This window comes from Leptinotarsa decemlineata, unplaced genomic scaffold (assembly GCF_025532065.1).
Source record: "Leptinotarsa decemlineata unplaced genomic scaffold, Ldec_3_MD MMD2_tig00000199_RagTag_RagTag, whole genome shotgun sequence".
Taxonomy (NCBI): Eukaryota; Metazoa; Arthropoda; class Insecta; order Coleoptera; family Chrysomelidae; genus Leptinotarsa; species Leptinotarsa decemlineata.
In genome coordinates, this window is record NW_027412544.1 from 16,662,231 (window position 1) to 16,686,950 (window position 24,720).

Consider the following 24,720-nt stretch of genomic DNA (forward strand, 5'->3'; position numbering starts at 1 on the left):
AAGTAGAAAATTCTTCGGAATTCTATCGAAGCCGGTGGAATATTCGCCGGAAATTCCATCGTAACGGTGCGAACAGCCGCGAAATCTCGGTCGAACTGTTGGTTTATGACTACCAGTGGCGGCCCGCGTTATTTTCTTTAGGGCATGATTTACAACAGTATATTGTGGCAGCTTTGTCACTTGGTACCCTTTTTGACTCGAAGAAAAGTAGGATTTTTGTGAAATATGAGTAGCGATTTATGTTCATTATAATCGGTTAAATAGGTATTGTTTTTATGCATTGAGGAAATACTCAATTTTATCTTCTTGTCTGATGACAAATTATTTTATTTCAATTTGTTATCAATTTATTAATTTATGCTCATACCGACATGTCCTAAAGGTTATTGATATTATTATTTTGCCAGAAAGGTTGTGCCATCAAGCCATTTTCTCGAAGCTCCGATACCATGGACGGTGCGCTTGCATGAATAACCCATGGCCACTATCACGCCTGAAAGTGATCATTGAGTCCGGATAATATTTCTACCTCGATGTGGCAAGCCAATTTGATCTTGAGGTTTGAGAATGAGGGGAAAGTCATTCCACCAAGGATCCCACTAATCAGAATAACCTTGGTGGTTGTTCAACTGATACTTCTTGCAAACGTGGGATGAATGATTATTGGATCAGAGAATTGTGTGCCCTAGTGGGTGACGTAGCGAACCATGAATGTCAGCTTTCTGTATTTATCTGACGAAGATTTTTTCCGTATTTCATCTGCTTTTTCTCCTCTTTTTTGACGATATTCGCTCCACCTCGAGCCGAAAACTGAAGCTCCTGGGGAAGTGGTGAAACTAAGCTGAAAATACTGTCTTGGTGGTCGAGAAGGACTACATCAGGATTATTAGTATGTAACTGTCTGGGAGTAGTTCCCCAATAAGGGTTTAATATCCCGCAGAGCAAAAGGCAATACTAGTTTAAATTGAAAGGGATATGTTTTAAGGTGAGGTTAGTTTTTGGGAAAGTTCATATTTGAGCATAATCTACACATTTTCATAAAGAGTTTATTTTGAACTTAATTGCTTGCTTGCCTTCGGAAGGTTCCCAAATTTTTTGTGTAAAGATTGAGAAGTATAAATTCATAATCTTTTTTCCAAAAAGTAGTACTAGTGCCCCGTCAAAACTGTAGAAAAGCCGGTAATATTGCACTCGTAATAACCACCTTGCTGACAGCAAATTCATAAGGGCCTCAGGCACTTCGCAGCAAGCTGCATCAACTGTCAAGAACATCTATACCCATCATTAGACCACAATAGACCAAGTTATTGAAAAAATTTTTTGGCACACCATGAGAAATCCCTCAGTTTCCGATTTCAGCCCACTTAACTTAAGGAAAGGTGAAGGTTTTTGGATAAACCAAGGTATTCAGAATTCTTAAAGGCTAACCCGTGCATCTGCTCGACCTCATGAAGCCACAGGAGTAAATTGATTTCTACAGCTTCTATGTGGGCTTTTTGCTGAATGGGTTCCATTTAGGTGACAAAGCGTTGGTCACCTCACCTCGTTCAATGTCGAAAACCAAGCCATATTCATCGGCCGCTGGGGTAGCTGCCTTAAATAGTAATGCTCCGACCTTTTTATGGTTACGAACCATGCAGAGGAGAGGATTTGAACTTCTGACGACTTTACAGGCTTCATTCAAAACCATTTTGTTATGTAAACACTACAAATTCAGAAGTTTTCGAGGAATATATAACTGTGGAACCTTCAAACTTCTATGAAGATACATCTTTTTTTTTTTCAGTTCTTCACGTCGAGTTGGTACAGCTCCTCCCGAGTCCCCTTCTCTAATAAAAGTAGAGTAGAGTCAGAACGACAAGCATATTTGTGGAAGCATCTTTGTTCTTCCCCGATAGTTCTACTGACCAGATCTGTCGGAGTTTGTGGTAATACTTGCTCAGTAAAGATTTCTTAACCTCTTGGAAATGGCGATGTTCCATTCCAAGGTAAGTGTACGTCTCTCTGGTATCCAGATGGTGTGCTTCAGTCTGCGAGCTGCATATCCTCTACACAATCCCCAAATCGTCCTCTGTTAAGACTGACTGTTGCACACCTGTCTATGAATTCCATGTCGATAGTATACATATACTCTTCTACCACCCGCAAGGATTGATGGAGATTTTTTTCACACAGACAAAGTTTGAGACCATCCATTTAAAATTAATGGGTAACCTTATCTCTCCAGTCTCTGGGGCTACCAAGGCTGTATCCACGAATACTCTTGCAATCAACACATAATGGCAAGAGGTGCAGAAAAGAAGGAATCTCAAACTATTTCCCTTTTGAAAGTGACCCTCTCTGTCTGGACTCTAGCTTGACCACATATTAAGGTAAAGCGAGTTCTCCAGAGCGGCATCATTTGTTCGGGACATCTCACTGCTTGGTCAGATATTTCAAGGCATCTGAGCAAATGCATGATAAGCTCATGCGATGTTGTATCAAACGCCTTGAAGAAATCAATCTAGGCTCTAGCCAGCAATTCCCCTCTTCAACCCTCTTTTCTGATGGTTGGTGTTACAATCTTCTTTGTGTCCAAGGCGGTAATGAACGTACGACTCGTATTCGTCGAATTAGTCGTTATTTACTTGTTACAGAGCGAAACAATGCAGATTCTTCAATTGTTTTGGTACTGATGTTTATTTCTTTGATCAGTTGATCTTTAAATTTGTTCCACCAGTCATGATTCTTTATCTATCTTCATGTACTCTAGTCGATTGCTCTGGTGTACACTTGAGAATCTTTTCTAGTATAATTGTGTCAAATAAATAAGCTATGCAATTTTTTTGCTGATGTTTTCAATTTTTTTTTGTGAGAAGTGATTTCAATATATTAGTTATGAAACTGTATGTTACTTATAATTTATATCAATTTTTTAAGGAAGGTTAACTGTCAGATGACCATTTTCGATGCTAGCTTGATGCTCAGATTTATTCCTTTCTTATATTTGCAAATTGTTCAATAATTTGTCACAGATCTTAGATACATGTAGGTAAATGAAACTGAATTTAATATTTATAATAGTATATGCATTTTGTGAAAGGTTTCCAAAAATTCACAGTGTGTGAAAGAGCTCGTTTTTTGCCTTTGAATTGCTTGGATTTGCTTGAACTTTCAATGAGTTATTTGATATCTAACATAGTGTTGTGCAAAACTTTGCTGATGGTTTACCGGAGACCGTAGAATATTTGAATAGCTATACTTTTCTTTAAAAAACATATACAATATTTTTTAACCATCATAAGTTTTTCTCTGGAAAATTTCCTTTTATACCTCTGTTTGTTAACTGAAACGTTATGAAATACGTGTAACTAATATGTCAACTTAAATATTGTCTACTATTGCTACTCCAAATGTTAATGAACTACACTAAAAATCTACACAAATGTCAATGAACTACTCTGAAGGTCTACACAAAACTTAGAGAATTAAATTACCTGTCCAATGATAGTTTCTCGGTACATATTTGTATATTGATTGATTGTATAAAAATTTCTTAATAACTTTGTCTTTGAATTCATTCAAGCTTATTTTCATTTTCAGATTCAAGAAGAGTTGGAGTTGCTCAGACAGCTGCAACAGCAAAAACCCGATGATTCTGATTCTGACGATCAGATTTATGAAAATTTTGACAGTTCAACAATAAAACGAGCCGCACACCATACAACTCAGGTAATGTTTTCATGATTTATCTTCTAAGAACTTTTCATTTATCATTCAAAATTCACATGTATGAAAAAAGAAAGTAGACAAATATTAGAAATCAGTAATTTGGTTTTTAAAAATTACATATAAAAGCTATTTTGGGGTTATCTGGTTGACAGAATTACTCAAAATAGCATTTATAACATGAATTATGACATCGTAGCCTGTTGACTACCAGGCATTATCATGATAGACCTAATTCAACTGGTTTGGGAGTTCAAATGTATGCTGATGTAGAGCCCTACTATCTGAAACTGCCTGTGCTGTATTTAATTTTATGATAACATTTATGAGATAAACCAAATAAACATATAATACTTTCAACAAGTCTTCAATAAGTTGGCTTGGTTAAGATGATATAACAAATTAAGAACGAATGTATCATGAAATATTACCTTTTATCAGAATTTCAGTCTAATTTTCTTTCTCAGTCATAAGTAAGTCGTGTGGTCTGCTTCTTAAGCAGTAGTCACAGTTAGTATCGAATAAATTTCATTTGAAAATATTTAGAGTTTGTTGTTTAGTATTTTTTCAAACTAAACCCAATAAAAAAGTTCATCCCAGAATTATACTCAACTAGGTTTACACAGGTGCAACTCATTGTAATTTTATGATGAAACATAGTTCTAGTCCATGAGTTATAGATTCTACAAATTGTTACTCTAAAAGTTTTATCACAACGGCAGTTATTACAGATTTTATACAATATCTTTTGTCTGTGAACTACAATCAGGGGAAGAATTTTTTTTTCTGTATGTATACAGAAAAAAAAATTCCAAACGCCTTTTTCTTGAAATGGTTGAAGTCAATAGTCTTCTAATTGTATGAGTAAGAAAACTGACATTGATAATCTCAGCAGTATATACAGTAACTTACTGGAACTACACCAAAAATCATAATGATAATAATGAAAATTGTATCAACCAACTTTCCCTTTAGAGTCACTAAATATCAAATCATCATGCCTGTTGAAAAATTACATTTATGTGAAGATACGACATTTGTCAAACCAAAAAAATTCATTAATGTTCAACTTTCTTTCATTGGCAAAAAAATACCCACAATTCAATAAATTATAGGCCCTGAAGAAGCTTCCCACTAGAAGCGAAAGCTTGGCAAAGCTTGACTGAGAGACCCGTTATTCCAGCAGCTTGACTGCATTAACCTTTCTAGATTTTATATATATATATATATATATATATATATATATATATATATCAGATCCATAACCACTTAACAATATCCAGTAGCTCCCAAAAATGTCACCTTTCTCGGACTAATTTGACTAGTATTACTAAGTTTTTATTTCATGAAGGTTTGAATGAGTATAACAAACTCATACTTTCGTTGAAAGATTCAATAAATGTATTCCAAATAAAATAACTCATCAGCTATGTAAAATTTCAGCCCTGATTTCTTTTTCTGTTTTGTTATATATATATATATATATATATATATATATATATATATAATATATATATATATATATATATATATATATATATATATATATATATATATATATATATCAACATTAGTGTCAACATTACTGTGAGATTGATGCTGTGATAGTTTTCTTTATCTTCTTTTCAAATTTATAAACATGCATAATATAGTAAAGAAACACTGATAATTTTCAAGGTTTCTAATGTGACGTCGTAAAAAACACATTTTTTTACTTTACATTGTAAATGCTGGCTCAAAAAGGTCTACAATAAAGTCCGCGATGGTATATGTCTATCCCTTCTTCTTCTCTATCTCTTTTTTACGAAGCGATTCTAAGCCATACAGCAATAATCCTTATCCAAATGAGCACCTTGAATACATTGTTCATTTAATATATATCAATATGGCCCTTCACAGCATTTAATTTAAATGATTATTTTCGAAGATATTACAGATTTAAAATTCAGAGACATAGTGGTTGCGGTTCTGCCTATAAATTGCGCGTCAAATACCGCGCTTTGCCCTATAGCACTTTATGATTAGTAACGATCTTACACGTTTATACGTATAATTAGTATCAGCAATGCACCCGTGCAGAGCCGGGGCGCATCTCTAGTTGTAATATAAATATAAAAACGAAATCTCACTTATCAACTACTGTATAATAATAAGAATAAAATGCAACGTTTATATAGTATTGTTTTTTTTTTGCACTTATGTCCCATATGATACAATTTGAACGTATAAAATGTATGGTAGTTTTGAATTATAAAATTAATGAAATTTATTCAGAAACAAATTTCGTATTTATTAACAGGTACCAACTAATGTTGTGGAGAGTTCCGCTGCACCTGAGGTCGATGAAGCTGAAGAATGCAGCCAGGAGGAAATTATTATAGACACTGGCATAATAGCTACAGCGTTATATGACTATCAGGCTGCTGCAGAAGATGAAATATCCTTTGACCCTGATGATGTTATTACACACATAGATAAGGTAAGTATATACACTTCTATGTGAGTTATACTCTTATCAACCCGTTGAAAAAAAACACATCTTGTGAAGATAAAATAGGTGGATAGTGTAATCCAATTTCCCAGAACATTTACTTTGTTACGAAACTTTTTAATTTATGTACAGTGATACTTTAAGTACGTGTAGGATTGTATCCAAATCTAGTCAATTGGTTAGAATACGAAAATTTGTATGATGTCACATTGATTCATTACTGAAAACAACAAACAATATTCGTTTGACATGACATAAAAACATTTGGATATGTTTTATAATATCAATTCTCTGCCTTGCAGCAAAGGGCATTAAAATACCCCTGCCGGGTGAGGTGAGGTGAGGTAAGAGTTTCCCGAAATGAAGCTTCACTTAAGGAACCTTTCGAGATATGAGGACACGCTCTCATACAAAACCTTATCACTTATATGCAGGGTTCTGCTGTGATGAATCTCCTTTCCCTAGCTACTCGAGGGACCCTTTACAGTCTATGAAGTAATCAAAGAATCTGACCCTAAGGCTACAGAGAAAATGGTAGTCAACAAAACAACCCCAGTTCTTGATCCTGTTAAAACACATGGGAGACTATTTGGTGCAGCCAGGAAGTGACATCTTCTCCAGCAGAATATCTTATGAATCTGTCTTGCACCAAATTCTTGAGCAGCAGAAATAGAATCTGCACAAAAGAGGAAACAAACTCCTCCCTAGCAGGTTAGCAAATGCTTATGTGATTCAAACCATATGCGAAAAAGTCTTAATTGGCTGAAACTAATTTATCGTCCGGCATAACTGACATACAAAGCCTCTCATATGGGTAGATTGCTGCGGACATCAAGGTGGGAATCTTTACCTTGAATACCTGACCAACTCAATATCAATCAATCAGCTGGAATCTTCAGTTCGCCATTATGGCTGCCGTAAAAGATATTTCAGAAGATGATCCACAGGTACGATTCCAGAGCTGCACATTCCAGCCTGGCTGGTGGGTGCAGGGAGAACCCTGTAGCCATGGTAGGGGGTCATGGAACATATCTTTTCAAACTGCACATTTTTGTTGCTTACATCGATCAGATCCCCACTAGATCGAGTAATATATACCAAGGTTCCACTTTTGCCAGCTGATCTGGTGGAGTGCAGCAGAGAATCAGACTTACACCTACCTTGCAGACATAGAATTGTGGTTTGACTTTGACATGATGTTTTTTCGAAATGTGAAATACAGAAAAAATGATTTTTTTATTAAAAAGCCCTTGAACTGACTCTTACTATATGTGAGTATAGTAATGGAAAATGTATGGATAAGTGTATGGAGATATGAAGAAGAAAGGTTATTCTGTTATTCAGCATAAAATATATAATGTTTATGTTTTCGAATTTCAAGATATTTTCTGAAGTAATTTGATGAGAAAGTTGATTTTTCTCAATACTTTCATACAATTATAGAAGTTCATTGTATGAGACAGTGGGTTTCACTTTGCTTGGATATTTAATGTTGAGTTTGGCAAAGGCTTTTGCATTTTCCATGAATTGTAAGGCAGAATAGACTATTTTAAACATATCAATCAAGGTTGGTAGCCAGGCGGGTCGACATGAGTGCTATGTTTACTCACTCAAATTGACTGCCGTGTTGGTCGGTGGTTCAAGCCCTAGTCTGAATGATCGATTTTCACTTGCGATCGTCCAACCCGTGTTAGGAATCACACGTCAAAAGGTAAGACCTCGTTAATCCTTAGCTCGCACAACTTTCTACTTCTGAAGGTTGTCGTTCGTAGGGGTGCGACAGCTGGTTAACGGTAAAACTAAACAAATTTATTTTAAACAGATTTGATTAAGTATATCTTGAACATATTCTTTATTTTTTCCATAACTCTTTGTTTAGAATATGCCAGCAAATTAACTATTGAATAGTTCGATTGAAACTACGTTTTGTTTCACAACATTAAAAAACGATCAATTTTTAGTTGTTTAGAGGTTCTCAAAGTTTTTCATACCATTCCACGTCTTTTGCATCGAGATTACCTGTGATTGATTTGAATAACGAAATAATACCTTTGATTAATCCTAAATCAACCATAAATGAAATAAGAAGAAATATTTCAATTTGAAATTAATTGAATTATGTACAATAAAGAGTATGATTCAAAAAATTATTTATATAATGGTTTTGAATAAACTTTTGAATTGAGTAGTTTGAATATATTGCAACTAGAAGTGTGAATGGTCGATGGAAGCAAATTTTTACGTTACACCCATTGTATCCAAACAGTCCCAAATGTCTTAGTTGAACTTAGAAGTGATGATACTGAAGCAGAAGTTACTGAAAGATGAATTAATTAAAACCGAATCTGTTTCCTCATGTGGTCCTTATGGAAATGATGAAAACATTGCTTAGACTCGGTTAAAACCTTATTGATTTCACCAGATAACTAGATCGTGTGAAAGAAGGCAACCTTTATTCTGTTATAACTTTCTTAAATGTTGAACTTAGAAGTGATGATACTGAAGCAGAATTTACTGAAAGATGAATTAATCAAAACCGAATCTGTTTCCTCAAGTGGTCCTTATGGAAACGATGAAAACATTGCTAAAACTCGGTTAAAGCCTTATCGATTTCACCAGATAACTAGATCATGTGAAAGAAGGCAAACTTGATTCTGTTATAACTTTCTTAAATGCAGTGAATAATATGGTCTGCTGAGAAAATGTTAAGCTAGACAAGGTTTTTCACATCAAGGAACTTATTTGATGATCGTACATTCATTTGGCATGCTATGAAAGGTGTCTGTTTTGCTTCAAGATATAAAAGGTAATTCTGCGGAGTTCTAGTTAGCATCTGCTCAAGACCACTAACCCACATATCAGTAGATCCTGACGATGCTGTAGCTGTCACATCATTTTCTGCTCTTTACACCAAGCAGTGTATTTGTTTAAATTAGTTATGTTTAAAATATGTTTTTTCCGTTAATCAGCTATCGCACCCCTACCAACGACAACCATCAAAAGTCAAAACTTGTGCGAGCTAAGGACTAACGAGGTTTTACCTTTTAACGTGTGATTCCTAACACGGGTTGGACTCTAGTGAGTGAAAATAGAGCGTTCTGCCTGCGGCTTGAACCATCGACTCACACATCGGCCGATTCCATATGGAGATAGTGAAATTTGCACCAGAAAACAGTAATTCAATGTTTATATGGAAGTAGCTGTTTCAGGAGTGCTTTTTCTTCCATTTTGTGTCTGAAAGTTATTTCTTTGCATGATCTACACATCTTATATATAGAGTTACTTCTTTTAAAATTGATTGCTTCCTTCCTTTCTTTGGAAGATTCCCACATTTTTTTGAATCAAGATGGAGAATAGAAAGCCAAAAACTTTCATTCCCAAAAATTAGTCACTCCTAAAAACATAACCCTTTTCAATATAAAACGGTTTCCTACCGTTTTTTTTTTTTTGCTTAATCTGAATATAGATTTTACATACATTTTGTGCAGTCTGAGAGGTTGTTCATCTGTGTTTTTGAATTCAGATCCATTGTCAACTACAATTTGAATAGGTATGTCATGATGTGAAAAATTATTAGAATATACAGCTATGTCGGTAGCTGTAAAATCAGCAAATGATTTGCTGTTGAGATATTTCACACTCTGTTTTTTTTTCTGTCTTTTCAATATCTTTATGATTACTTTTATTTTCATGATATGCCTGAATCAGTTCTAAAATTTTCTTTTTTATCTTTGGTATCAGGTAGTTTGATATTACATCTTTTGAATTCCAAAGACCATTTTAAAATTTTCTCAAATCACACCAACTTGGTTGGTGAAACGTGCGTCTTGAAGAGTGTTGCAGTTCAGTTCTGGTGTTTGGGAATAGTACTTGTTTTAGATTTATTCTACGCCATTTCGCCCACAAAATCGTTTGTAATTATCTGTCATTTCAAAGTAAAGATGAAAAGCTACATTAGGGGAGATACAATCTTTTACAAAATCGATTATTCCTTTCTCAAAGTTTTTTCAAGAAAGTTGAACTGTCATTCTAGGTTTCTTCTCAAGTAAGATCGTTATTTATGATTTTGATGGTGAATGTAAGAACAGGTTGAAAAATAATTTGTTTTTGACTGATTTACAAGGATTCTGAAATAGTATTTCAACAATCAGATTTTTCTTGGAGTTAGTATGTACAGTCACCGTGATAACCCAGATTGAGGACGACTAATTTCAATTAGATTATGACCTCATTTGGCTACTATTTTGTTTTATGGAAACTATTCGATTGATTTTAATAATTGATATTTTCTTTTTGAATAATGAATTGTAAGACTTCATTCAAACCAGTGGGTCTCATACAACAAATTGTAGTCCACAAAGGCTCTCTCAATCCAGATAAAACTGTTTTTAAAGCTAATGAATTATTCCATTTTGGGTTTTAAAATTTTCGAATTTTCATCTGCTTCATGAGAATCAATATAGCAACATATCAGATTCAAAACTTGTAGAATATGATCGAAAACCTGTTGGAGATTTTTTGTCAGGTATTATTTCATCATAACAATTTCTCTTCATCACATAGATCCGCAAAATTTCTATACACTGTGTTTCACTGACACTATGAATGTTAACAATGAGTTTAGCATTTTCTATTAATGTACCAATTGAGCTATTCAATAAATTGTATATGCCTATATTCTATTCTATATATGCCTGGCATATATAGAATATATATGGCATATATAGAATAGAATGTAATGAATGCTCTGCAGTATATGCAGGCCAGACCGGCAGAAATTTCGAAGTAAGACTCAGCGAACACTTCAGTGTAGACAAAACATCTTCTATGTACGAACATCTACAAGAAACAAACCACAAAATAAGTAAGGAAAACCTCAAAATCTTACATTCATGTAGTAGAGGAAGGAAAATGAATTTGTTGGAAGCCATGGAAATCAATTAAAAACTCAAAATATAGAACCCTCAACGAACAAACAGATTTGTGTAGGTCTCCACTTTTGAATTTATAAAGATGACAACGCAATTAATCACAGTTTGAAGTTTATGTAGTTGGTATTAATGAATGTAGGTATATATCTTATTACCTACTCTCGGATATATATACCCCAATATTTTTCTTAGGTCAGTAGTGTTAAAATACTTGAGAATGGTGTGAAAACCGAAACCTTGGTCTTATTAATATCAATAAGTTAAGTAAGTGGAAATTAGACAAAGTATTTTATTTCTATATCTATATTTAATTTCAAAATACCTTGATCAAATATCTTGGCTTCAATGCCATAAAATGACACTGAATTTTTAAAAATTTTCATATATGTTCATATCAAAAAGGCCTATATCAATTGATTCAAAAGATCCAGTTGAATTTAATAATGAAAATATTAAATACTCTCTTAGTGCTAAATTTCTTGGTCTTATTCTAGATGAAAATGTATCATGGAGAAAATACATTGAAACAATATGAAAAAATAGCTCCCATAATTGGAATTTTATTCAAAATAAGAAATGTTGTACCGCTAAAATACCTTAAATTGATTTATTTTTCATTAGTATATTCCAAAATTCAATATCTTATATCAGTATGGGGAATAGCAACAAATTCCTTATTGAAACCAATTGAAAAACTTCAGAACAAAATTGTAAGGTGTATATACAAGTTGAACTACAAGGAGCCTACAGTCAACTTGTATAAACCAAAAAACTATTAGATTTGTTATCCTTACATAAATTCAAATTATGTACCTTCATTTAATTGGCCAAAAATAAGCTCAAACATTCAAATTTCACTTCCAAAATCAATGGTGACCAATTTGATAAGATATTCGGGCAATCTGAAATTAATGAAAATTAAAACAAATATTGGGCAAAATTCGATTTACTACAAAGGTGTCAAATTTTATAATGAGGTACCGAATGCTTTAAAAAAATTATAAACAAACATTCTGGAATACTTTGAAAAAATATTTGTTTGTATAGATATATTATCTGATGAGTACATTGATGTTCATGTTGCTAAACATATTCTAGCATATATGAATGTATATAATATGTGTATATGTATGAATATGAATGTATATTTATAATTTTTTCAAGGCACAGTTCTGATTTAACTTTTTTTTGTGTACTCTGTTCGTACTTAGTTATGTTAAGGTTAATTTTTTGGATTATTGTTTTTTCCTTGCTGTAACCATTGTATGTTTCTTGGAAAAATAAATTAAGATCGGTTCCTGGATTTGGATTAGAAGTCAGTTGAAGACAATGATTGAAGTTCTGCAAAAATCTTTTCAAGTTACATAAAATCAGAGTACTCACAATGAAAGCACGAATCTTAACTTTGAGGAGTTTGCCCTGGTTCAGCCATTCAAGTATCCATTATCATTAATTTTATTGGCTCAACTGTTACTATAAATGGTTTTTTTGTTCAAGTTTTCACTAACATATAATTTTTCTGTTTCAGATTGATGAAGGATGGTGGCGAGGAATGTGCAAAGGAAAATATGGACTCTTTCCAGCCAATTATGTTCAATGTGATGATTGAATTAATTATTATTTCAATAAACCAGGACATCGTACTTAATAATAATTTGCTCCAATAGCAAACACGCAATTTTAACAATATTTTATCAATATTATTTTATCCTGAACAAACAATATCACATTTTATTATTCCATTAATTATTATAAATAAATTTTATTATAATTATTTTACATAGTTTTATTCAACAACAAAATGTACTCATAAAATAAATAGAAAAAAGTCACAAGGTCTGTTTTTCAACTGTTTCTAAGCAGACCAGTATTCGTAATTTTTTTTCTACATTCTATATGTATATGAGTATAATAAATCCCCTTAGATTACAAATAGACATACTGTGAAATGATCCTAAACTGTCTTGAAGCGTCCCAAATCGTTCTTGCTCTCGAGGCTGAACTGTTGAGAACTGTTCCCATTGCTCATGCTGATTCATGCGGAAATTTGTTTGGGCTATTTTCTAAGATGTTTTTTTATTTATTTGATTTAAATAATTGATGATTGAGGTTAGATAACATTTGAACTGACTACAAGAATACGCTACATAACAAAATGGACATTATCAACAGTATTTTCTAGTCTTCATCTCTTCAAATATACGATAGGTGGCACAGTGGTCTCCTCAAAATGTGTTCTGGTTTAACTTAGTGTCCGAGAGTATTTCGGACTGTTAGGTTAGGTTAGGTCCAAAGTGAGTGGGTCTATTCGACCCTCCACCGCGGGTAGCGGTGGAGGGTACAAACTAATCGGCTTAACGAAGCCGATTAGTTTGTATGGTGAGTGGTCTTTCAGGTCTGATGGTAAGAGTAAGGCTCTGCCGAACTCTAAAGACCTGATTCGGTCTCCAGCGGGGCAGGCACAAAGTATATGCTCAGTTAATGAGGTAGTCGGAGAGTCAAGTTGCAAGATTCCCACCTTGATACCCACGACAACCTTCCCATATGAGGGTTTTTGCACGTCAGCTACACCTGACGATGCCTTAGATTCAGCTGTGCAGGGCTTTTTCGCCTCTGATTGTGGTGAATCATTAGCTGAGCGCAAACGTTTGCTAACCTGCTCATGGGGGGTTTATTCCCCCACCTGAGACAGATTCTGCGTACGCCGCTCAAGAATTTGGTGCAAAGCGGTTTCATAAGGTACCCTGCTCTTCAGGAGACGACTCGGTCGTTTCCTGGCTGCACCACCAAGCCTTTTTTTTAAGGTTCAGTTGTTGGATCAGGAGTTGAGAAGCTCTTGCTCCTGAACTAAATTTACAGGGAGGTCAGTTGGAGTCGTAAACTCGACATCCATCTCCTCTGTAGACTCGCTCCTGAACTAAATTTACAGGGAGGTTAGTTGGAGTCGAGAGAGAACGAATTTCGAATTCCCGATGACTTCACGTGTTCCATCCAATATCATTATTCTGTTAAGAAGAAACTCAAAAGTCCTCGATCTCTCTGATGTCGGGAAAAGTATAACCCACTTTGTTCAAGCTCTAACCTGAGCAAATGCAAAATGAGCTTATGGGATATATTGAATGCCTTGAGTTTCATTAGTTTGGACTTCCATTATCTAAAATGATTTGAAATTCCTGAAGGTGTCAATGAAACTAAAAAGAAAAACGGAAAAAACAATTATATTGAGCAAAAAAACCCTGAACTGAAATTACAATAAAATAGAAATGAAACTTTGAAGATTTCAAGCCAAGTTACTTCACGATGTTTCGATTGTTAGTATCCACAATCGTGTTTGGGTGATATTCAATCGTCCAAATTTTCAATTGTTGTTTGTATTTTATTTTATTGTGATTTCAGTTTAGGGTTTTTTTTGCTCACCATGAAACATTATCAACCATCTTCAAACAATCATTATATAAATGTCTTGCTGTAATCAATCCAAAACATAGAAAGTTACACTTGTAACATCTGTCTATGAGCATGTTCTCCTTGCATCCAGCGACTCCTTTAACCCCCTATGGCTATATATCCGTTCGAATACTCGATTGACGGGCGAAAGTATTTGTATGTATAAGTTGTCCGTATATAACTTATAATACGAATTCAAGCATGTTATCGGTCTGGAATTTTTTGGAATCGGAAATTCTCCTTTTTTAGGGATAGGAACCCGCTCCTCGACAAACGATTCCGGAATCTTCTGCTCTCCAGTAGTTGAAAACCAGCTACCTCGCCCATCTGGGCCAGAAGCAGCAACAATTTTCCAACTCGCAAGGGCTAAATATTACTGGATCAAACTGAGTTTGAAGATGATCACTTGGTGATAGAAATACGTGTCGAGGTGTTAAAATAACGGTTTAGTGTTGGGAAAAAACTCCAGTAATATTCATTACTACACAAAAGGTTCCAAACAGTGCATCACAAGTTCACAAGGGCTCTTTGAACATCATCTAGGTATAGGGTTATGGAGTTCATTGAGTTAAAGCTCTGTAAAGATTGCTTCGAAGTATGTTGGAGAATTTAGCTTGAGTGACTGCGGATTTTCATGTAGTTATTCTAGAAGATCTCCGTCCGATCAGCATTCGGCGGCTTATTCACAACTCGCAGAGGCTCTTAGAGTAAGCGATGTTTCTCGTGGTAATCAAAATTTTCCACGATACTTCTCGCTCACCTCACTAGTGAATTTTTAGCAGCCACTATCATGCTGCTGATTGCCAAGTGCTACTTGGCAATCAGCAGCATGTCTTGACTTGAATTATGATGAACACGTTTTGCAATCCATCACACATTAGTTACGGGATGCATGCTGTCTTGTCAACTTTCATTTTGTCTATCCATCTTGCAAACTTCCGAGCCGAATGACCGCCCTTTCGGTTCAGAGAACGATTTGAAGGCGATCTCGAATTGCCATATCGATCAGCCTCTTCTGTAAAACATTATGGAAGTCTTCATCCAAACGTGTCATTTGTTGTAGCTTCAGAGCGTAATTCTGTGAAGCGCCCTGCATTTCCGATCATATATTGCTGGAGACGATCGGCTGAAGAGGAGCTACATAACCCTGCTCCCGCCGAAGAGAAGACTAAGATTACAGCCGGAGAAGGCGGCATGCTCCGGATGTGTTTCACATCACAGATTGAAACATTTTTGCCATGTACCCTGGTACAGGCTTACTACCTACTCCTGTAGCAATACGTTGCCGTATTGCTACGAAATGGCGGTTGGAAGAGCCACCTCCTCTAGTTTCGGTAGCCAAGTATATTGGGCTAACCACCCAGTATCTAAAGAAGTTTTGGGTTGTTCCTTTTAGGTGCGCCTGACTGTGTTGTCGTTTTTGGTTTGGGTAAGTGGTAGTGCAGGCTACCAAAGGCCGAAGATGATATATGGCCATCTTCGCTAATTCACTATTATTTTTTCAATAAAAAAGTTTCTAACCAGGTCTTATACCCGAAGCTCCGTCTCATTGGGAGGGCGTGCCAGCATCGTTAACCACTGACGACTAAAACAACCGTGAAGTAAGCGGTCATTGGGTCCGAGAATCGTGTTTCCTGAGAAGGCGTAGAGGATCAAGAATAATACCCTTGTGAATTTGTTTCTTGACGTTTCTTGACTTCGTTTTTTTCTAGTTGCTTTAATGGTTCATCAACATTGTCTTTTTCTGTTCTTTCACTTTCTCGTTCATCGGGTTGTTTCCGTAGATCAGTCTAATATTCTTGTATCATCGACTCAAAAAGATTACAAGGACATCTGCTATGGCAATCATACCACACTCTCCTTTCTTGAGTACCACTTCTTGAGAAACTGTCGCAAATTTTACGTTTTAATTTATCTGTCAGATCTCGTCGATTGCACATAGGTATTTCCATGTCATGATTTGATCCTAGAAGTTTTTTGAATTATTCAATGATGTAGCAGAATCATCCACCTTCAACTAAATGAGTTCTCGAGAAAAATATCTGGTTTTGGATCCCAGGGTTGAGACTTAATACCGATATAACCACTGACCCAATTCGCCGTTAATAAAGATATATTCGTTCCATGTACTTTATGTAGTTTATTATCGACAGGCTTGATAATGGTGGGCTCCGAAGTCTAAATGTCTCAGCGATAAAATTGAAAGAGATAAAACGACACCCATGAGATTAACATCCTAGGTGTCATGAATGATAGGTGACTATAATAGGCGACTCTAAGAGCCTAGTTATGCATCATGATGCATATTAAAACAATAGAATCAAATCATGAACTATATGATTGCATAAATGCTCTAGAGCTAGAGAAATTCATAGGTTTAATTTGATATCATGATTATGACAGTGACTAAACCCTAACTCTACTGAGACAACTCAAATTGATATGTAAATGAACAGATACAAGAGATTGAAATGAAAAACGAATTACCACATTCAAGTGATTCACAAAATCTCATGAAATACAATCCATTAATTCAAACTACACCTTGAGTAAAAACAGTTTATATATGATGTTATATATGATATTCAGAAATCTCAATATCCTTATCGAAACATATTAGTATAATAAGACATTTTCAATTCGAATCGAAAAATTATTCTGAATAGTTACAGTTTCATTGAAATCGAAAAAATACACGACGTGAAGGTAATTCATCCAGTTATGTCAAGTAAGTGACTTGGGTGTCGGCTCTGCGGTCTCATAATAAGGCCCGATAGATTTCAACGATGAAGTCCTGTTGTTGGAAAAAACAAGTTTATACATTTATGTACCTACTCTGATCATATATTGGAACATTATGTCTTTAATAACTGTACTTTCAAACTTGTTGAAATATCACTCGACCTAAAAATGTATGTCTAGACTAGATGAATGTCCATTTTTTTCAAACTCAATAATTACCTACACCCAGATATTAATTTCACAGTTGTCAGTTTTATATCTGCTCTGTTTCATCATCATTTTATCGACTTGAAGAAAATGATCGCTTTGAAACACTAAACACTATGAACTCCTCATAGCTTTTAACTAGGTATTTCATCGTTTTGCTACATCGAAGAAAATAACCATTCTATTACTCATTATGTTCTTACAATTTGTTTAATTTTATATTTTGTGTTAACTACCTAACATATATTAGTTTTGCATTCATTTCATTGTATATTCATTTAAATTTTTTATCAACACAGTGTCTCCAAAAATATTGTTTTATTTTCTTAAGATGTCTCCTCAAATGAAATTTGACTAAAATCATAGTGTAAAGATAATCTTCATACTATGCTTAGACATTGTCTAAAGAATTAGCTTAGATTAGACTGGCGTCATCGGTAGTAATTTTTCCCTATCGCATTAAAGTTTTCTTCACATAAGTGAACTTCTTCTTTTCAGAGTTAGAACTAATTTATTTCCTCTACCAGCCGCTAGATGTGTCTGATCGCACTAACTTTGTCACATCTTTTTCATTATCCATTGTGACTTCATCTGAAGTACACGGAATTAAGGAGCAGTAGTGAGACAGCCATGTTGGGTAGTGTTATTAGAAGAAGTGTGTTTAGTTCGTAAAGAATATATTTTCTTCAGCAAATCGTGTTGTGTAGTGTTTTTTGTTGAGTGGATTCTTTAATTTGGATTAATGACCGCTATAAACGAAACCATGAACTGGGGCACTGAGCTTTGGGTGAGTTGAATTCAATTTAAATCTTGCGATTCTTACTGATATGTTGTGAAAGAATACCCGATCTCTAGAAGAACACATTTTTTCATCAATTTGTAAAATGTTTTTTGAAACCAGCACATATTTTTGGGATTGAAATTTTCATTTGAAACAGATCTGAGTTGTTTCATAAATTTTTGTGGTCCTAAACGGTCGAAATAAACCTGTTAGGTTGAGGCCGAGCGGTCAGGTACTGGAGTACCAGTTATAGTCACGCCTGCAGGTGCTTTTTGTTCGGATGTCATTGGTTTCAATATTTTAGTAAATCTTTTGTTTACCAGGGGAGATTCAAGTGATCAAAAAATTACCATTTTCTTGAAATGTTGTTTACAATAACTTTAAATAATTCTACTATTTCAATTTCACACAAACGTGATGGTATTGGAATAGTTTTGTCAAAAATCTGATAGCTAATTTTTACATAGGTAGACTCTATTTTGGCCCTATCTTTAGGGACTTTATGGAGTTGTAATTTCTTCGAACAGGGAGGGTGGCATGCGCCATAAGAGGGTGTAATGTTAGGCATTCGTTTGTTGTATGAGTCACTACCGGTAGCAATAAACTACAGTACACCTGAGTTGGGATTGATGGGAAAATCAAAAAAATTTATTGTCATCCCCATTTGTTGTACTTTCATATTTGCTTCATCATTGATCGCTTATTCTGAATATATCTATTAGGTTGAAATATTGGAATATAAATTGCCATTTTTTTGGCATACTCACAGATTTTCGCGATTTTTTTCTGGGATGGTACTACATGATGGTAGGAATTCAGAACACTTGTTTTTCACAACTAGATGAAAAAGTATTCACCAGCCATAAATTTTATGCTAGCAGAACTACTCAGTTTAACTCCCAAAATCTCAGTATAATGTCGGGAATAACATAAAAAAATGCACCGTTTCCAAAAACTATCCTACAAAACTAATAATTTCCATAGCAGAAAAAAATCGAAAACGAAAATACCGGTTTTTTGAATATTTATCGAACATTTTTAGGTTATGTGGAAAATTTATACCTACCAAAGTTGTAGACCTTTATATTTCCTACAACCTTTGTGTCAGTGGTAATCATGAAAAACCAGTTTCTACCTTTCCATTTAATTCCTCTTACTATACTTGATAAAAGAGATTGTTTTATCCCTAGGCAGCTATAAAAAAATAAGAAAAACAATCATCTGAACTTGGGTGAATGGCAATGTGAACTTTTCATGGAAGCTTTCCTTTCATATGAAAATGAAGAAGATATGTTGTTAAAACAACAATAAGTACTGTTTATCCAAGACAAGGCGGGCCAAGCATGGGAAAATCGAAAATTGTGTGAGATACAATGTCGGTTAACAGTTGCCCAATTCAGAACTTATTTAAATGAATGAAAAATGTAAATTGAAACTTCCTATGTTTTTGCCACTTTTATTTATAATTAACGTTACTGCAGTTTCGTCCTATACGGACATTTTTAAACGAATACAACACAACACTTTGAAAATGTACGTATAGGACGAAACCGCAGTAACGTTAGTTACAAATAAAAGTGGTAAAAAACATAGGAAGTTTTAATTCTCATTTTTCATGATGATCTCCCACCACGTAGTAACGGCTTCATCCATCAATTTATATTTAAATGAAGTTTCAAAATTTCGAAGATTCTGATTGTTGTCAGTGATATTTAAAAAGAACCAAAATTCGCCAATTTTTTTTTTCATTTTTTCTCATGTTATTCAAGGAGATACTGTAAAAATTAAATACGCCTCTCCTTTTCACTTTCCAAGCTGTTAACAGATTTCGAATTCATTATTTTGTCTTCGACAAACCATCACTAATTTTACTTTTTTATATGGACCGGAAAAAAATCACCTGTTAAGTAAGTATAAGTTAGCCATTTTGTATTTTTTCAATTGTTTTTTTTTTCTTTTTGCATTCTTTTTGCATTAACTTACATATCTTTAAAGATAAGGTAACAAAATGATTTCATATGCATAATATTTTGATTTCTTATACATAAAAGTGAGCATAAAAGGTTTTGCTTTAGGACCCAATAGGTTTTTGGGAAATAAAGTTTTTGGCTTTCTACTACTCCATCTTAATACAGAAAAAAGTGGGAATCTTCCAAAGAAAGGAAGGAAGTAATCAATTTTAAAAGAAGTAACTGTATACATAGATGTGTAGATCATGCAAAGAAGTAACTTTCAGACACAAATCTGGAAGAAAAAGTCTTCCTGAAACAGCTACTTTATTAAATACTTTTATATGAACACTGAATTATACATAAAACACTTCTATCTACTCAGTTTGTATTCCAAACATTCGTTATGAAATTAAATCAGATATCATTCACAGGGTTTCCACACTAGGTATATACTAAATGAATATAAAAATTTCACTTCCATGGACCACTCTCATGCTCACTGGTAGACATCGATGTTTCGCCGTAAGACACTTGCCTTAGGGTTCATCAGTACCAATTTGGATAACATTATAAGAAAAAGCACACATTTCATTCATAAATTACGATATTTTATGTCCTTGGTTCTTGAGTTGATTTTTATCAACTGATCCTCCATATATTCTTGTCTAATACCCCTAAATAATTGCTTCTAAAGAGGCCAACAGTGATTAAATACAATTATTATTGAAGGCGCCAGAATACATACAGACTTTGTTTCGTAGTAGAAAGCCAAAAACTTTCCCAAAAATTAGTCACTCCTAAAAATATAACCCTTTCAAATTACTCAATAGGTACTTATATTGCAATTTTTAATTTATTTTATTGAATCACTTTTAACTGAATCAGGTATTTTACGTACTTTCTCTTAAAATTATTTTGAATTCTCAAATTGATTTATTTTTATTAAAACAAAAAGTTAATAATAATGCAGATAAGAAGTGGGCTTCTCAAAGCTGGTTCTAGCTGTTTCAGAAGTCAAATGGCAAGGAAAAAAATCTTTAATGCAGAAATAAAACTTCCCTCTGAGCTTTTTCCCATGTATATATATTTAACTGGTGATAGTTTATTATACGAAACTTTGTATGAAAATGTTTCGGTTGGTTTTCAGGTTTTACAGTTATCTTCAGTGGCGCAGTTCAACTGCCGCAGTTACAGTTGAAACGTTTGGAGATTGTAACCAAAGGAGCACTGCAAAACCCGGAAACCAATCAAAACATTGACGCCAGCCAGGAATGCATTCTTTATACATTCCTATATTTGTATGAAAATTTTGAAAACTCATTAACCGTTTCTCTCTACAGTGAGAAAACATCTCCAAAGTAAATATTATAGAAGGATTATAATGCCGACTTGGTTAGTTAAACACGCCCCGAAAGACAGTGTTTTTGTTCTGGCGTGGGAAAAGTGTTTTCAATGATTCATTTTACGGCAGAAGTTTCAATTGTACCTTCCAATACACTTCCAGACAAAATTCAGTACAACTATTGTTCCAGCCCATCACTGGATTCACTCTTCCAAAAGACGCCAAAAATTAGTTTCCTATAACTGATTCATTCTTGGTAACAGATGAAAAGTAGATTGCAGATAAACGAGTATTTGAGAATAGCAATAAAAGTAATTGCGCTTATGTGATAATAGTTTAACTGCTGTCTCCTAATGTATCCTTCTTTTCTCTATCAGATACAAGAAACATCATTCTGATGTTTTGAAACGATGGGATACAATGGAAAATTTAGCAAGAGTCTATGGCACCAGAATTGTTGTTTTTTCTGAAAGGAATGCTAATAACAAACACAGTTATTTTGTATCAAGTATTTATTCGCCTTTTTTGAATTTCTTTGGTGTTCATCATCGAGTTCTTCACCATTACATTGATGGTTACCAAAACGTCTGACAAGAGTACCGAAATAATTTATAAGTTAATCAGCATTTTCCTTGGTTCTTGAGTTTATTTTTATCAACTGATGTCCCTAAATAATTGCTTCCAAAGAGGCAAGGCCAACAGTGACTGAATACAATTATTCTCTCACTGCAACTTTCCCTGCAAGACAAACTAGTTGTAAACTACAGACCATACACAATGCCTTTATGATTCAACACAAGACAGCGCTGTTTCGACCCGCTATAGTTTTCATCAGTCTTAACCACAAATGCGTTGCTGGACTCAACTGTCCTTGAAGGACAAGTCTGAGTGCGTTCGATGAAAGCTCTCTATGTTAAAGCACTACCTATGGGATCGAATATGGAAAATTGACGAGTCTCCCCAAGGCGGTCAGTTGCATAGCCAACGTTCGACATCAATCGCCGACGAGATTCTTTATCTGCCTTGCAGTGAAAGCTACACTGAAACTAGTTGTGAACTAGAGCCCAACCACACCGCATTTATGATTCAACATCCTGGAGCCTGGATTTATTGCAAATTCAATTTTCAAAAAGTCAAGCATTTCGATCTGGTTCTGCAAATTTGATGATAATACTTGTAGAACCTATCGATTAAAAAAAATCGAGAATATCGGGAAATTGCCGATAGAGTTGCTGGAATAGAATCCTAAAATTAGTCAGAAATTCTCAAGAGGAAGTGAAGAAGTGAAACACGTGTCCCCGTTTAGTAAACTGTTGAGTAAAATTCTCAAAATACCTTAAATAAATACCAAAAAAAACCTTAATACCCCATCATTTACTTCTCACTTATATATATCACAGCATCAGTTATCCTGACATGCCTGATTAATATTAAAAAATATCGACTTTGTACCCCTACGGGACTGAGATATGTTGCGTACCCGATGATCGACTAAACACGACGAATGTTACTTCTGAGTTTTCCAGACCGTCTGAGGTGGTGAAAGTGAGGCAAAAATAATAAAAGTCTTATAATTGAAAATGAAATTTATTTAATTTGGAATGTGGAAGTGTAGTAATTAAAAAAATTAAAATTTTCATTGTATGTGTTTACAGAACTTGCTTAGGATCATTCGATATTTTCCTTGAGAACATGGAAGAAATAATCGATTCAGTTCATGAAAAATTCACTTCATTTAAGGTTATACTATCAATTTGCTTGAAGACAACGTACAAACTAAACTATTTTTGAACCAACCAGAGTAACAAATATTTCATCTACTCTATTAGATAACATTTTTGTAAATTTTGATGACTATGAAAAAAGCATGGTTTTAAATACTGCATTATCTGATCACTAAGGACAAAATAACCCTTTTCACAAAAAAATTAAAGCAAATGAAATAAAAAGGATCAAAAAAGGAATATTCTCAAAAAATACAATTGTTGAGTTTAAACAGACCAGTGTGAAGGCAGCCATGGGTTTCAGCCACGAATTGGGGGAATTTACCATTAACGGAAAGGAGTGCCCCAAGCCACCATTGGTCGTTAAAATTCATTGCTAGCCATGAAGAACTGTCTTTTATAACAATAATTTCATGGCCAGCCATGGACATTTTCACACGAAACGATAGTTTTCAACGTTTTGAATAATACCTTTACATTCCTTTACATATCTTTTGAAAAATTTGTGCTGCAGAGAATATTTTCACATAAAACGAAAGTATTCGGCGTATTCTATGATACCTTTATGGTCCTCGATTTTGTCGCGGAAATATACACCCCCTGCAACCCCATCAATCATTTTGATAAAAAAATATATCTTTTGAAAAAGTTGTGCTGCTGAGGATATTTTCCGCGTATTCTATGATACCTATACCGGGTGTCAACGAATCTATTAGACAAGTCATAATTTCTAGACTATTAGGAGAATTGAAATGAGATTTGGTATAGTTGAATGGTATGTGGAGAGGAATGTTTTCACATATTTTTCACTTTCCGGTCACTTCCGGTTTCAGCGGAAATGGCTCCGGTTCTGAATTTTTAAATGGAACACCCTGTATATTGTAACATTTTTGGATTTCTGAGACAATTCTGGATCAGAAACTGACATTTCCGGAAGTTTTTCAGCCTACTTGATTTTTTCAGAGTCACTTTTAAAATTGCATCCAGGTGGCCATGATCGGACGTAAACTAATCTATGGACCTCAGGTGATATCAGAAAATTGCAATAGCGGAGTTTTGGTGACTAGTGTGTTGAATATGAATGAGACAAGTTTACAAAATAACATTTTCGTGTCTATTATTTTTCAAATGGCGACCATTTTTTGACAAGCAATTTCCGAAAAAAGGATTTTTTGACGAATCTAACGTTACTAATTTATTTGCGATTGGATCAACAAATTTAACAAATTTAACTAATAATTTCAGCGATGCTCTTAGATTTTTTGCAATATCCTAAGTTCTTGAAAATTCCACTATAGTAAATTTTCAAAGTGCATCCCTCCTTGTTCAAGACACATTTCAGCTCGTTCAATTGTTTCTCTCAACACGTTTTGTAACATTTGAGGCGATATACTT

General features: G+C 34.3%; 2 protein-coding genes across 5 annotated transcripts in view; both read left to right on the top strand.

The window, feature by feature from the left end:
- Positions 1-12,904, top strand: part of Cortactin (cortactin) — a 44,424-nt gene extending 31,520 nt beyond the window's left edge. The window contains exons 6-8 of the mRNA XM_074173073.1: positions 3,583-3,711; positions 6,008-6,187; positions 12,659-12,904. Coding sequence (XP_074029174.1) covers positions 3,583-3,711; positions 6,008-6,187; positions 12,659-12,739 — 390 coding nt within the window. The 3' untranslated portion in view covers positions 12,740-12,904. The remainder of the gene's footprint in view (positions 1-3,582; positions 3,712-6,007; positions 6,188-12,658) is intronic.
- A 5,188-nt stretch (positions 12,905-18,092) lies between these two features.
- Positions 18,093-24,720, top strand: part of Cip4 (formin-binding protein 1-like Cip4) — a 168,019-nt gene continuing 161,391 nt past the window's right edge. For 3 of the 4 annotated variants that reach the window (XM_074173074.1, XM_074173076.1, XM_023157355.2), the window contains exon 1: positions 18,094-18,313. In XM_074173074.1, coding sequence (XP_074029175.1) covers positions 18,269-18,313 — 45 coding nt within the window. In that variant the 5' untranslated portion in view covers positions 18,094-18,268. Of the gene's footprint in view, positions 18,314-24,720 lie in introns of all 4 variants that reach the window. The other variant, XM_074173075.1, reaches the window with a different exon arrangement.